The 14,091-nt window shown below is 49.8% G+C and overlaps 8 protein-coding genes across 8 annotated transcripts; 5 read left to right on the top strand and 3 right to left on the bottom strand.

Moving 5' to 3' along the window:
* Positions 1–237: 237 nt before the first annotated feature.
* On the bottom strand, positions 238–1,089 carry An09g06140 (mitochondrial 54S ribosomal protein bL27m; the record flags this gene model as incomplete). The annotated part of the gene is made up of 1 exon (XM_001393889.3): positions 238–1,089. One exon carries the CDS (start codon positions 1,087–1,089, stop codon positions 238–240), a length of 852 nt encoding a protein of 283 aa, XP_001393926.1.
* A 251-nt stretch (positions 1,090–1,340) lies between these two features.
* On the top strand, positions 1,341–1,770 carry An09g06130 (uncharacterized protein; the record flags this gene model as incomplete). The annotated part of the gene is made up of 2 exons (XM_001393888.1): positions 1,341–1,524; positions 1,577–1,770. The coding sequence occupies 2 exons, from the start codon at positions 1,341–1,343 to the stop codon at positions 1,768–1,770; spliced, it is 378 nt and encodes a 125-aa protein (XP_001393925.1).
* A 1,067-nt stretch (positions 1,771–2,837) lies between these two features.
* Positions 2,838–4,501, top strand: An09g06120 (uncharacterized protein; the record flags this gene model as incomplete). Its single annotated transcript, XM_059749877.1, has 2 exons — positions 2,838–3,366; positions 3,540–4,501. 2 exons carry the CDS (start codon positions 2,838–2,840, stop codon positions 4,499–4,501), a joined length of 1,491 nt encoding a protein of 496 aa, XP_059606704.1.
* Positions 4,502–5,325: 824 nt separating this feature from the next.
* An09g06110 (uncharacterized protein) lies at positions 5,326–5,942 on the top strand (the record flags this gene model as incomplete). The annotated part of the gene is made up of 2 exons (XM_001393886.3): positions 5,326–5,572; positions 5,689–5,942. The coding sequence occupies 2 exons, from the start codon at positions 5,326–5,328 to the stop codon at positions 5,940–5,942; spliced, it is 501 nt and encodes a 166-aa protein (XP_001393923.1).
* Positions 5,943–6,188: 246 nt separating this feature from the next.
* Positions 6,189–7,775, bottom strand: An09g06100 (uncharacterized protein; the record flags this gene model as incomplete). The annotated part of the gene is given in 6 exon segments (XM_059749875.1): positions 6,189–6,205; positions 6,279–6,873; positions 7,061–7,147; positions 7,203–7,311; positions 7,370–7,436; positions 7,484–7,775. Coding segments are annotated over 6 exon segments (1,167 nt in total).
* Positions 7,776–8,298: 523 nt separating this feature from the next.
* Positions 8,299–9,638, bottom strand: An09g06090 (uncharacterized protein; the record flags this gene model as incomplete). Its single annotated transcript, XM_059749874.1, has 9 exons — positions 8,299–8,307; positions 8,354–8,414; positions 8,461–8,678; positions 8,739–8,772; positions 8,817–8,906; positions 8,954–9,119; positions 9,239–9,391; positions 9,447–9,465; positions 9,534–9,638. 9 exons carry the CDS (start codon positions 9,636–9,638, stop codon positions 8,299–8,301), a joined length of 855 nt encoding a protein of 284 aa, XP_059606702.1.
* Positions 9,639–9,930: 292 nt separating this feature from the next.
* Positions 9,931–11,044, top strand: An09g06080 (uncharacterized protein; the record flags this gene model as incomplete). Its single annotated transcript, XM_059749873.1, has 6 exons — positions 9,931–9,990; positions 10,080–10,169; positions 10,278–10,369; positions 10,506–10,606; positions 10,739–10,856; positions 10,939–11,044. 6 exons carry the CDS (start codon positions 9,931–9,933, stop codon positions 11,042–11,044), a joined length of 567 nt encoding a protein of 188 aa, XP_059606701.1.
* A 1,085-nt stretch (positions 11,045–12,129) lies between these two features.
* An09g06070 (uncharacterized protein) lies at positions 12,130–13,801 on the top strand (the record flags this gene model as incomplete). Its single annotated transcript, XM_001393882.3, has 5 exons — positions 12,130–12,499; positions 12,567–12,985; positions 13,042–13,519; positions 13,632–13,657; positions 13,745–13,801. 5 exons carry the CDS (start codon positions 12,130–12,132, stop codon positions 13,799–13,801), a joined length of 1,350 nt encoding a protein of 449 aa, XP_001393919.3.
* Positions 13,802–14,091: the final 290 nt, after the last annotated feature.

The raw sequence follows: 14,091 nt of genomic DNA, 5'->3' as shown, positions 1-14,091 counted from the left end.
GTGTGTTTGCGAGACTGATACTGATAGCAATATACCCTGGAGTCTGCTACTCTGTTAAAATCTCAGTTATTGTTCTAATTAAGAAGAAAAGGAGTAGTAATTGCAGCCCATTCACAGACGTCTTATGATACATACATACATATAGGTAGACAGACACAAAAGAAACCCTAGAACCAGAACTAATATATCACACACACGCAGTCAAATCTCTCTCTGATATAATCTCCATCACATCATCTATTTTCCACCCTTCTTCTTAGCGCCCTTCTTCTTGTTCTTCAAGCTCTTCATCTGTGCCATCCGTTCAGCCTTAGCCGTCCTCTTTCTCCATGCCAACCAACGGTTCTTGCGGTTATACGGCTTGGCCGTAATACCAGCCTTCTCCGCAGCCCGACCAATACTCCAGTTAGCCTCACGGTACATATAACCCGGACGCAACTGAACCGCAGCCTGAGCAGCCTCAACCTTAGTAGCACTGCCAACCTGCGTCCCTTCCTCTCCAATCTTAGCCACCAAATCGCCCTGCTTGGCGGCCAACTCCTCCTCAGGCTCAAACCGAACCGCCACGCGGTTCAACTTCCGCCTAGTAGGCGCATTCTTCGGTGTCGGCAACTTGCCCTCCTTCTCAAACACAACTCCAATGTACTTCCGATCCGGATGGCGCTCAGGGTCCAGGTAGTACCGTACATACCCAGCCTCAGCAGCGTAGATGGTATGGTCGCGGCCCATGGCGCAGTTCTCGCCAGGGAACCATTTCGTGCCTCGTTGCCGGAAGATGATGCATCCCGGCACGACGTATTCGCCTGCTGTGCGTTTCGCGCCGAGACGCTTGCCAGCCGGATCGCGGGAGTGACGGTTCGCGGTACCTTGAGAGGCGTGGGAGGCGTGTCGGACTTGGAGGAATTGGTGTAATGTTGGAGATGCTAGCGGGGTGAGCTTGGTTTGTGTTATGCTGGTTGCGGAGAGGATGGAGGAGGTGTTGCGGAGGAGCGAGGAGGTGTTGCGGATGCTGGTGGTAGCGGCGGTGGGGGTTCTGGTGAGTCCCCTTTCTAGAGCCCGGAGGGGCGCTAGAAGACGAGGTTGGAACATTGTGTGGGTTGGGGAATGATGTTCAATGGGATTGAACTGGGGGAGGGAGATGGCTCGCTCTATTCCGGGGCTGCTTTTTTTCGCGGATCGGAGATGGACTTGGCGGGTAAGGTCACGTGCCGGATGCGGCCAGATGGCCGGTAAGTTATCTACAACTATATACTTCTCTGCTGGCTTTTATCGATGATTTGATTTGCTTCGCTTTTTGATTTGGATATATTGCTCGCTTGTTTGTTTAGGCACCATTCGCAATGTTCTCCTGGATTCGGCTCCTCGGAGCCCTTCTTCTACTTGCCTCCGTGGCTCACGCCCAGTTCCAGTTCTTTGAGCATATGTTTGGAGGCGGCGGCGGCGGTGGTGGTCACCAGGGTCGTCAGCAGGCGGCGCAGAATGTTCCAAGTGATAGCTCGCGGTATCAGAGTCAATGGGACTCAGGTAAGTACTGTATATTTCGATTGAGCTATGCGTGCAGCGCTGATCCGCACAGCCCATTGCGATAAATACCTCTGCCCTGGCACGCTCGCATGCGTCCATTTCCCGCATCATTGCCCGTGTCCGCATCCCGATGTCGAAGAGAAGGTTGAGCTTGGAGAAGGAAGTGCCGTTTGTGTGTCAAAGGGAGGATACAAGGAGGGTGAGGCGGCGCGGAAGATTGAGCTGGCGCGCAAGGGTCTTTTGTGATTGAAATGTCTGAAAGTGGTTACATGTCGCTTTTCAGCTGAATTGGGGGTTATTGGTGTTGGTGTTTGTGCGTATTGGTTCTGAATATGTCTTATGGATTCTACTGTTCAGGATGTCACTTCTGAGGCCTGCGCGTTGATCTGCGTCCTGGCTGAGTGACTCTTGCAGCATTATCGCTATGTTACTGTCGAAGGGCTCTTGGATTATTACATAGGCAGCTGCTCTCTTGATTGGAGCAGTCAGCAACTTGAAATCCGGGATATCGCCTTGCGCTCGGGTTGTTGATCAGAGAGACCAATCCGCACCTAATACGTACATTTTAGGCGTCTGCGCTTACTTTACGGCGTCATTTTAAAAATTATAATATGCATTCCAATGTCAATCTTATCAGCACTGTGTGTTGTAAGCGGTTGTATCGCAATCAGTCTTAGGCAGACTATCAGCACAGCTGTGGAGTAGGTTAGTCCACGTAGGCAGAGCTGGAAAAGACAATCTGGAACGACATGGGAGAGGTCAATTCTTCAATTGACTACAATCATCTGTCTAAATAAGGGTGTCCCTCGATACTACTGAAACTGCTGTTCCGTGTGGATTATCATGACTTATGGTCATAAGTAGTACTTGAATCATTGTGTGATCAGTTGGAGCAGATCACTTCAAGGGCAGAACGTGTTAAATAAATATATTTAGTATCAATCGAGTCCAGATATCCAGTATTAAAACTGAGCCGGTTGGAGATTGTTCCTATACACTGGAGTTAGAGCTTCTTATACACTTGTTTGTAGGTATTCCCAACACAGATGAGAAAGTACTGTAAAATAAATACCCTGAGTTATCTCGCAATCAGTTTGCGGGGTGGATGAAGGCAAAGAGGGCAGCGGATGGATGATCAGCGTCTTATCGCCGTTAACTCCGCCCGCTCCCGCAACTTCGTCATCGCGGGAATCTTCCATCTTTCTCTTCCATCTTCAGCTTATTCAACTCTACTTCTCGGTGCTACAGTCACCTTACATACCTTTGTCTAATTTCGCATCATACATTTTTACCGACTGGCCCCCAACACTGGAATGTGGAGTGCGCTCCGAACACCACCGGCGCAGTGCCTTCGAGCTCCCGGTCGAGCTCTCGCCAGCTCACTTCGCGGCCGACCCAACCCCCGAGGCCCCCGAAATTCCATACGCAGGCCAGAGCCCATCAGAAGAGACGTCCCAGCGTCGCGAGCGCCTGAACCCAGCAATACAGAGACATCTCCCGAAAATCCCACGCCTCAATATGACCCCTCCCAGAACACCCTACTCGCCCCAGTTCACATCCCCGAAGACCCTCATGGCGTGATAAAAGAGACGCACCCGGCGACGGGTATCCTCGCCAACTCAGGTCTGGTGGTGCAGCGGCAGTTGGAGCTCATGAATGTGATGATTGGATTCGAACAAGCCAACAAATACGTCATTATGGATGCCAACGGCAACCATATTGGCTATATGGCGGAGCAGGAGAAAGGCATGGTGAACATGATGGCGCGACAATCGTTCCGAACGCATCGAAGCTTCGTGACGCATGTGTTTGACAAGCATGAGAATGAAGTGCTTCGGGTAGGTATCGATCTGCCAGTTACTTGTGGATGATGCTGACTGCGTAGTTCCACCGTCCGTTCTCGTGGATCAACTCCCGTATCCGCGTATATGATCCTCTCGACCTGGCAAAGGGTGCCTATTCCTCGTCCACTGCACTACAGGCAACCTCAGCCGGATCTCTGGTCCAGCCTACAGGGGACTCGAATGCTCGGGTTTCATCCTTGGGCTTGGATGAAATACGGGTTATCGGAGAGGCTCAGCAACAATGGGCTCCACTACGGCGGAAATACAACCTCTTCACGTATCACCACTCGCCAAATCCAGCGACAGAGATGAAAACAGAGAAGCTACCGCTTAACCAGATGGATTTGTCTAATAAGCAGCAAATGCAGCTGGTCCAATCATCTCAGAGTGGCCAAGAAACGGGCGAATATCACCAATTCGCCTACGTGGACGAGCCTTTCTTGTCGTGGGATTTTGGTCTACGCTCGGCTGACAAACAGCTGATCGGCTCTGTGAATCGCAACTTTGCCGGGTTTGCCCGGGAAATCTTCACGGATACGGGTGTCTATGCTCTGCGAATGGACTCTGCTTCTCCCAGCGAAGAGTTCCTCGACAAGAACCGTGCGGCTACTGGGATGACATTCGACCAGCGTGCCGTGATGCTGGCAACCGCTGTGAGCATTGACTTTGACTACTTTAGTCGCCATAGCAACTCGGGTGGATTTGGTTTCATGCCTCTCTGGATCCCTGGATTTGGTGGTGAGGCAGCTGCTGGGGGTGCTGCCGGGGGCGCAGCAGCCGGTGAAGCAGGTGCCGTGGGGGAAGCGGCCGCGGGAACTCTTGGTCGGGCTGGGGCAGCCGGTGGAATGGCTGATGGCGCTGCAGCAGGTGCAGCAGGTGCGGGCGCAATGGCTGGCTACGAAGCCATGTCCCGTGGGATGGGAGGCAGCCAGCCTGCTCCCGATCAGCAAGCGGCACCTGTAGACCAACAGCCACCGACGCCAGGTCAAACGGGTCCGTATGGAGATGTCTGGGGGGAAGAGTCCGAGAACCCATGGGGAAAGGAGCCTGAGAACACATGGGGCCAGGAAGAGGATCCGTGGGCAGATGAAGCCGACGAGGGCGAGGGAGGCGATGATTTCGATTGGTTTTAAGCGGCTGATAACTACAAACAGGCAGTAAGATCAGGATGGTTGACATTGTGAGACGGTCAGACATATACTATCCCCCCATTCATGCAGGGATAACGACGACAGAGCTCATGTAATCGGGGGCACTGAGAATCACCGTAACGGCTTCAATGACATGGCCTGCGGCATACTCGACATGATCTGACCGAGTAGACATCGATGTCATTCATACTCGGCCCTGCTTGAAGTGCAAAGCGGTTTATGCAGCTGACTGACGATGATTAGCCCGATGTACCATAACGACAAAAAAATCTCCAAATAACTGTATAATATCACGCGAAAAATGAAACAATGCTAGCCAGAAATAAACTCAAGATCATTCTCCTTCCATACTGATGAAAGCGGCGATAAGCATCATTGCAGCCTCAGGCACCCAACACATCCCACCGGCTCAACCATCGATGAATGGAACCTCAATCACTCAATCATTCATTGGCTTTCAGAGTGGCAAACCTTGATTTCTCCTCCAATTCAATTCCAACCCACTCACCTTCCCCAGTAAACCGACCTCTAAAAAGTTTTTCTTAGTCCTATCTCCTCAACGCCACCCCAGGTACATAACCACCACCCCTATTAAGTACCCCCGGTGTCCTCACCCTCTCCGGTCCGATCTCCGCACTCTCCTCTCCCCTCTTTATCTAATCGCCAGATAGACAGCCAGACCGCCACCACCACCAGCACCAAAAACCCACTACCTGCTTCCCTCCCACGACGCCGGAGAAATTATTAAGCCAATAATTAAAATCAATACTTCTCTCAAAGAGAAAGGAAGGCAGTGATCAATCAAAATGTCCTCCGTCGCCCAGAAACGCCTCTTCCACGAATACAAAAACCTCTCCACCAACCCCCCCGAGGGCATCACCGCCGGCCCCGTCACCGAAGATGACATGTTCCACTGGGAAGCACTAATCCAGGGGCCTGAAGGTACGCCCTTCGAGGGCGGCGTGTTCGCGGCCGAGTTGAAGTTCCCTAAAGATTATCCGCTTAGTCCGCCTACAATGAAGTTTGTGGGTGGTGGGGTTTGGCATCCTAATGGTAAATAACTCCTTCTTTTCCCTTTCTTTCTCTATCTGGATCTTTCTTGTCTTCTAGTTTTTTTTCTGGTGATGCTTGGTTGAGCTTATGCTAACGTGTTTTGGACATACGTATAGTATACCCCAACGGAACCGTGTGTATTTCCATCCTCCACCCCCCCGGTGACGACCCCAACCATTACGAACATGCTTCGGAGCGGTGGTCGCCGATCCAGAGCGTGGAGAAGATTCTTATCTCCGTTATGAGTATGTTGGCGGAGCCGAATGATGAGTCTCCGGCGAATGTGGAGGCTGCGAAGATGTGGAGGGAGCGGAGGGGGGAGTATGAGCGGAAGGTGAGGGATGAGGTTAGGAAGGGATTGGGGCTGTGAAACCCTCTCTTCTTTAATATGAGTTGAATGGTGAATGGGAGGGGTTTGGCCGTATATAAGTAACCGGTTGCTGGGCTGGTTGCTCACTGTCTGTCTATACTCTGTGTCGTGGAGGAAATTGTGGCATAGCTTGGATGGATGCATTGGTTGCTTGGGTTGGCGTTGTGGTGCGTTCGTTCTTTCTCTCTCTTTCTTTCATCTTTATATATATTCTATTTGACGCCCACTACTGGGGTAGATGCATGGTCAGGAATGCATAGATGCTTTGTTCAGTATATATCATTATCTTTTGTTGTGATAATGGTACGAAGTCATGAATACGTCCTACCTACTTACTGTTTTGTATGAGATGGACCAGCTTCCTATCTAGCCATCCTGTCAAGCCACCCTCCATGTCATACAGGATCTCCATCTCTGCCTTGACATTCAGCATGAGCATTCGCTGCAGCTCGACCCGCCATTCCGGCTCCGGTCCATCAGCCTCCCAGACAGGATTTTTAGACAGCATATCGATGGCCTTCTTCCTATCCCGCTTCGTAAGATGGAGTAGCGTGCCATCGCCTAGTGGATCAGCTCCTGCAACCACCTCCGCTAGTCTCAAACCTAGCCAGTGGAGACCGGGCACATTCAAGTTCCGGTTTTCGTGGGCAAAAGCCACAGAGCCATACTTGTATGTGGCCATAATGGCCATGCCGTCGGGGTCACCGTCCACTAAGGCGTAGAATTGCGGTTTCTTGGTGAGTTGGTGGCTGTGGTCGAAGAGTTTACGGACGAATGCCCGAGTACTGAGATCAGGATATCCTTTTCCCTGGAATGGTTGGTATGTCTCTTAGAATGTAATAGGGGTATCAGCACTTACAGTGACGAGGACGCCCTTGCCTGCTGCAGATCTGATGTGGTAGTTGCTGCTTGCGAGTCGACGGTATACGGCCTGAGGGTGTCAGTTCACTCCAGCTTGATATATAAAGTTTTTGATGGCAGCAGGGACCTCCTTCTCTAGAACCAGTACCCAGGCAACATCTTTAAGGTCGACTTTGTGGATGTCTTGCATTCTAGGTACTAGAGTATCCTGCGAACATCAGTCCATGCTGTGTGCAGTAGTGATGACTGCAACGGACCTGGTTTGATAACCGCGCGTCCACTACTCCCGCGCTTGTGGTGGTCATCTGATAGTATCCCACGACAAGTCCTTTTGCTGCTGCCCCCTGTGTTGCAGGATACTTAGCAGTCTGGAAGTAGGTACTGTTGAGGCCCACGAACCACATATAATGCAGCACGATCCACCCCCATTGTGTGTGCCAGGTCATCAACGAGTGTATCGACGGTTTTCTGGGAGCCGAAGCAGATAGGATCACTGTAGTATATGTCTCTATGTGAAATTTAGTGTTCGAAAGTGTTAGAGTACACTGGTGGTCCGTGTTGTTTACCTCTTAGAGACCACCAACCCCGCCTGAACTGCCTCTGCGATGGCCGCGAGGACTCGAAGAGCGGCAGCTGTGTCTTCATTAGCAGAGTATCTGAATGGTGACAACATATCGTACTGAATTTCAATGCTTCGTTCATATCGCCGCCGGGCCATCTGTAGGTGGTGTATGTCTGTATCTCCGACGTCTCCAGGGCCAATGTACGTGGGTTAATGAATAGTGAGGCAAACTTTTTACCTCTCTGTTTGAGGGTAATAGAGAGGTGGCCTTCACGGAAGGATACTTCATCCAGGATTGCTGCTAGCGTTTCCTGAATGTAGCTTTGGACTGGTGTTTGGGGAATTGTAGCGATGATTGTTAGTCGTTCGAACGCCTCGGCTTCCATGCCATCTAAATGTGATGCTTCCATTGTTTCTAGGATCAACAAGATGGGTTAGGAGAGGATGACCTGTAGGGGTGGGACGGCGATGGTCCGGAGGCGAAAGGTGGAAATAGTCCAAGAGGGGTTGCGAGTATGCGACCCAACATATATTGTACCTAATCACGTTACAACTAGTGAGATGAGTTCTTCTTGTACAATATAAAATGGCAAGTAAATGGCCGGAACCAACAAAAATCACTACATAATGATCTTGACTGGCCAGTGTTCAAAGTATAGCAAGCCGGTGGCACGTAGTCACATGCACAGAGTTAGCTAAACCGGTTTCCTGGAATATCGCTCATATCTTCATACAAGAAATGAAGTACATCCTGCTTAGGGAGCCGGGGGTGGAAGATGACTAGGCTGCGACCAGAGTTATTATTCAAGTAAGCTAATTATACTGATTCATGTTTAAACAAGCATCAGCAATGCGAATGCTCATAAAGAGCACTACTAACATGTTTCACTGCCAAGTGCCATAAGACTTAAGTCATGCCCCCTTCAGTCTGAATCAGACAACCTAATACATTCCAAGCACAGTCAAGACATCCTCATTTCACTCGCACCTCAATCGTTCTATCCTTCTGTATTTCCGCATTTGATTTCCAATAACGTTCCGCTCGGAAACTACATCGCCATCAGACATCGTAGCGAAGTTGAGATTAGCTCTTACCTCCAGTGGATATCAGCCAGAACAGTATTTTGGAGGCCATCAATATACGTCTGAACCTGTGCATCGACATCTTCGCCCCAGCTGGGTAAATCAGCTAGTGTCAAATACCAATCACGATAGCATGCAGCCAGTAGCTTTCCAGCTTCGTCGAAAGCAGCTTGAACTGAGAAGCCTTGCCGGAGATATATTTTGATCAAGTTGCTGCTTTCATCGAGGATCTGGAAGGGAAGGTTAGTCATTCTGTACCTATAGCTGGCGGACCATAAATATGCACATACTTGCTCCTTCCGATAGGAAACGATGTCATTTTGGCTGTGGAGTCAGTAGCCGGCTTCTACAACGGACAAGGTTCTTACATGACCGTCACTTCAGTGCTGACTCTTTCCAGCTTTTTGATGGATGAACTCTCAAACACTTCATCTGGAATGTTCAATCCATTGGCATATCTGGATCGTCAGCACGTTTGATCCTTCCAGGGAGGGAAAAGGCCTACTCAAATAGCGCATATAGAGGCGTCGTCGCAATACTTCCACGTCTCATTACGATAAATTCTTCGACTGACAGTGTTTCACTGCCTTGGAATTTGGATTGCATGATGACCTGCTGAATACACGCTTCGGAATAGTCTCGCATTGAATTAGCAAACCGACGACGGGTTCCTGTGTGTCGTTGATCCCATCAACTTCATATTCAGATCAATTGAGGCTGACAATGTGATTACCGGCAGAGCAGTTCGACTGAAATATTAGCGAGGATCACAGTCTCATCGACATAATACTCACCTCGGATAGTCTATCCCAGATGGACTTGAACGCAATAACAATAGGAGCTCTCGGTCTAAAGACTCCTTCGTTTGTCATGACGGCCAAAAGCTCGTCCATCATTCTTTTCACACCATCCAGATCTACTTTCAACTCTCCATTGTCGAAAGCTGTTGACATCGCATCGTGAGAACAGGGAAGTGCGATTGAACAGGAAAACACTACCATCATCAAAAGGAAAAACCTTGATTCAGATTAGTATACACAGTACACCTAAAGAGAATCAACACAGGGAGATCAACGCGGACGTACCCAGTTTCCCCAATCACACATCGTTCGCAACTGATCTCGCTCTGCATTAGGGGCCATAATGGCCAAGAAGTACCCAAAGTCAGTCTTGTGAATAGATCGTGCCATATTTTCATCAAATTTGCAGGCCCTTCAAAGTTTTAGATGAAGGTACTAGAGTGAAGAAAGGGTCACTTATACTTGATCAGCCACTGCTCCGACTCCTCCCTGATAGCTTCATAATGCCGATTCACTGGAGCCTTTCTCGCAACGAAGCTTACAAATAACGGAGGCAATTTCACCTCGACGATAGTGTCAGCGTCCCAACCCATCTTCCTGGCTCGTAAATGGGTATATCAGTTTATGCTGGATAAGATGGACAAGTAGGGTGTCGGCTGAATACTTATAAGCCAACTCGTCGATGGCTCCTATGACGTTTCACAATACTAAATATGAATGGATGCATTTCTCGACAGCTACAGTGATATCCCCTTCGGACTGCCTTCATAAGAGTGATGTCACCGTCTAACTGAATCATTCCCCCTCATTTCCTCCCTCTGTGGTCAACAGCAGCTCATCAAGATCAATCGAAGCTTGCTCGGGACTCTATGCAAGGATCTGCAGGGCATTACCACCTTTGCTGATTCGAACAGGAATGCTGTATCTCTGCCCTATCGCAATTGAATATGCATCACAGTTACCCCACATAAGGCAAGCCATACTCCTTCCCAATGCGTTTGAGTTATGATGAAACGTACTCTGGTCGAGTGCGAGAAGATCGTTAGTGGCATCTATTGGTCCACTGGTCCACTCGTGGCAAACATGTCACTGGCACTACCGCTTCCTTTTAGAGCAATGATGTGAGGTTATTCAGCAACTGGAAAGACAAATGAAAACATCTTCCTATATGAGTGGGCTGGCATAGTTCACTGATGACACTAACGCCGACCCTTACGAACCATTTCAAAGTAGCCCCAGTTGACCGACTTGAGCTAGTGTAACCGCATCGCTGTCCGTTCCAGAATACAAACCTAAATTCTGCCAGACCTCGATGTCCGGAATGAACCTCGCTATTACCGACATGGACGAAGCCACTAGTAGGCAAACGAAAAAGAATATTGTCAACCAAGATTAATAAAGCATGCTTCGTCAAGACAAATGTCTCGAGCTCCAATAGTACCAGGTGCGCAGTTTGTTGAGGAAACAATCGAGGACTTCGGCCAACGCAGGCGTGAGTGGAGATTGCATGCCAATATTTGGGTTGGACGAGACTGAATGTGGTCAAGTGATTGATACCAACCTGTCCAGCATCGCTCACTTCCTTAAGTGGACAAATGGTCAAGCAAGGTCACGGAGCTTCCCTTATCAATGTCTCCTCCAGCGGGATTCTAAAGACGGTGCCTACCATTTCTGCCTATTGTGCTTCCAGGCACGATGTGGCACGACTGGATAAGGTTGCGGGTAGTGTATTGTGGCTTATATCTGGGACTTCTTTGTATGTTACAGGAGTCATGATTTCTGTCAATGCAGTGTAATCCTTGATAGGAGCCCGAATTATACGTAGTGATGTAATGAAATCTCAGTGCTGCCGAGCACGGATTGAATTATGCTCCTTGTTTCTTGCACATATTCCTGGTAGTTGGTATTTTGTAAGAGCTTCTGAACTTAGAAACTTGCAGATGAAATCCTACAGGTTGATATTGAAAGTTACCCACACTATAGCCCTTAAATTTGTGACTTTGTAGGTTCGTCTTTCTCAGGCATCTGGATAATTCCATCGGACAAAGGAGAACTGTTGTGCGACCCTAATTATCGTGCACCACGCTCAACATAATCATTCTTGAGGGCGTACATAGGAATGTGGGGGCAATGCGATCTTCCATAGCAATCTTAAACGGTGGTTGTGCATTATGACTGTGTTACCCATGGGATATAGTAACTGACAGCCGTATCTTAAGCCTTGCTTACTTTGAGTTGTATATTTGGCTTGAAAAATGTTTTCAACAAGTGCCAGATCGACCTATGCCACATGGGCGAGAGGGCAATGGAGTGAAGTGATCATGGATTGGCAAGAAATGCGAAAAATATCCATGTATTGGTGAAGGGGTCAACTGCATCCTCTTGTGGTAGGATAGGGCATTTTAGACCTAGCAAATTAGACGTATGAACGCTTCTTTTTAGCTGTTCTCTATCTTATGCTTCATTCAACAAACTAAAAAACTTGGTACTACAAATATGGTATAATTGCTTTCACCTCGTATGATATTTGATATGTTTGTAAACACTATATCCTGATTCAAGTTTGCGATTCCTACACGGAGATAGTTGAAGATGCACGTGTGGATGCCCAGCGGCAGGTTTTCTCCGCCTTCTGCCTCCGAAGCTCTCTCCGTTCCCGCGTCGCATTTATCTGCTATCGTTCATTTCGACATTGCACCTCTGGGCCTCCCAGAATGATTTTCGGCCTTCCCGGATAATAAATTTGATGGTCATCTACTCGCCTCAAATTGCAGGAAATACCTGGCCCACTCGTTGACGAACCGACGACGTTACACCCTCCCGCCCACCCGATACCTCCTACCTCCGTTCTTTTACCTCCACCTCAACACTCACGCCCACCATGTCCGTTTGGAACCCCGATAATATTCGCGATGTTGCCGAGTCGGTCGGTGTCGTGAACCTCAGCAATGATGTCACTGAGAACCTTGCCCGCGACGTCGAGTACCGCATCGCGCAGGTCCTGGAAGAGGCCCTCAAATTCATGCGCCACAGTCGACGCACGCTACTCACGACACAAGATGTCGCGCAGGCGCTGCGCGTGCTGGATGTGGAGCCACTGTACGGATACGAGTCTACAAGGCCTTTGCGGTTCGGAGAGGCGTCACTGGGCCCTGGTCAGCCGTTGTTCTACGTGGAGGATGAAGAAGTGGACTTTGAGAAGTTGATAAATGCGCCGTTGCCCAGGGTTCCTCGCGAGATCTCTTTCACAGGTAAACTTGGCCCTGCTGCTCTATGGAAATATTTACAATGAAGTGTTGGCATGCTGACTCCATTAAGCCCATTGGTTGGCGGTTGAAGGTGTACAACCGTCCATCCCTCAGAATCCCACGGCGGCCGACTCGAGAAACATGGAACTGATGTCCAAGGGACCCAACGCAAGCTCTACATTGGCGGCCATGAGTGGAGGAGGAAATGTCTCCGTCAAGCCTCTGGTGAAGCATGTGCTTTCCAAGGAGCTCCAGCTATACTTCGAGAAGGTCTGCAACGCCTTCCTGGACGAGTCCAGTGAGGAATACAGGACGTCGGGTTATGCCAGTCTCCGAGAAGACCCCGGACTACACCAGCTGGTGCCATATTTCGTGCAATTCATTTCGGAGAAGGTGACGCATGGGCTGAAGGACGTCTTTGTCCTGACGCAGGTGATGCACATGGCCGAGGCTCTGGTACAGAACAAGTCTCTCTACGTGGACCCATATGTGAGTCATGATTGTCACATGAACAACGCAGATTACATTCCACTGACTCCTGATAGATCGCCTCACTTGTTCCACCTATTCTGACGTGCCTGATCGGTCGACAACTCGGGGGCAGTGCTGAACTGACGGAGCAATTTGCCCTGCGCGACCTTGCCGCATCGCTTCTGGGCCTCATCGCCAAGAAATATTCCAATTCGTCGCACACCCTCAAGCCACGACTGGCCCGGTCGTGCCTGAAGACGTTCCTGGACCCGTCCAAACCCTTTGGGGCGCACTATGGCGCGGTGATCGGACTACATGCGGTTGGCGGTGCAGAGGCGGTGCGGGTGCTGATCATGCCTAATCTGCCGACGTACGGCAACCTGCTCAAGGATGGCATGGCGGAGGAGAGTCCACGCCGGCCGGAGGCAGAGCGGGTGCTTAGCGTGCTGCTGGGGGTGCTGAACACGCTACGGGAGGGCCGGATGGCACTGGCCAACGGTCATGGCGGGATGGTGACGGATGGTCTTCGAGATCGGCTGAGTCAGAAAGTGGGTGAGTTCCTGGCCGCGAAGATTAGTGACGCGGGGGAAGTTGACCTCGCTCATGCCATTGTGGAGTCGTCCTCCTGATTCTGCTGCATTTCTCTCTCTACAACTTGAAGTAGCATCTCATTCTGTATCTACTTTGGATGTACATCTTTAGGGGCAGCGGGTGAAGAGCCATGCGTGCTTTCTTTCATTTTTCTTAGTTTGAGTGTTTGTTGCTGGGCATGGACAGAATTCGGCGTTTGGGGCAAAGGGTGTTTTAGAAGGAGGGAATCAGGACTATTCTTGAATGCTAGCTAGCGAATTGTACCTCTGCATAATATCTTGATGCTTTGTTGACTTCAACCTGCTCATTGTGCTGGGAGGGAATTTAGTAGTGGTGGAAGTTGTGAGACCGATTTCCCGATGGGAGGGAGACACGACGTCACCCTCCCTTTTGAGAAGAAGTCGACCCTTGTACTACCGCCTGCCTGGTTGGGCACGAAATGTCGGGCTTTTTCCGTTTGGCAGGGAAAATCCGATCGGCTCATTCCTTATTCCTGGCCTTCTTTTCCGGCCATTCGAAAGGAGCATCTCATC

The sequence above is a fragment of the Aspergillus niger genome, assembly GCF_000002855.4.
Source record: "Aspergillus niger supercontig An09".
NCBI classification, from domain to species: Eukaryota; Fungi; Ascomycota; class Eurotiomycetes; order Eurotiales; family Aspergillaceae; genus Aspergillus; species Aspergillus niger.
The sequence above is the reverse complement of the archived record's forward strand: the minus strand, read 5'-3'. Positions and strand labels throughout refer to the sequence as shown.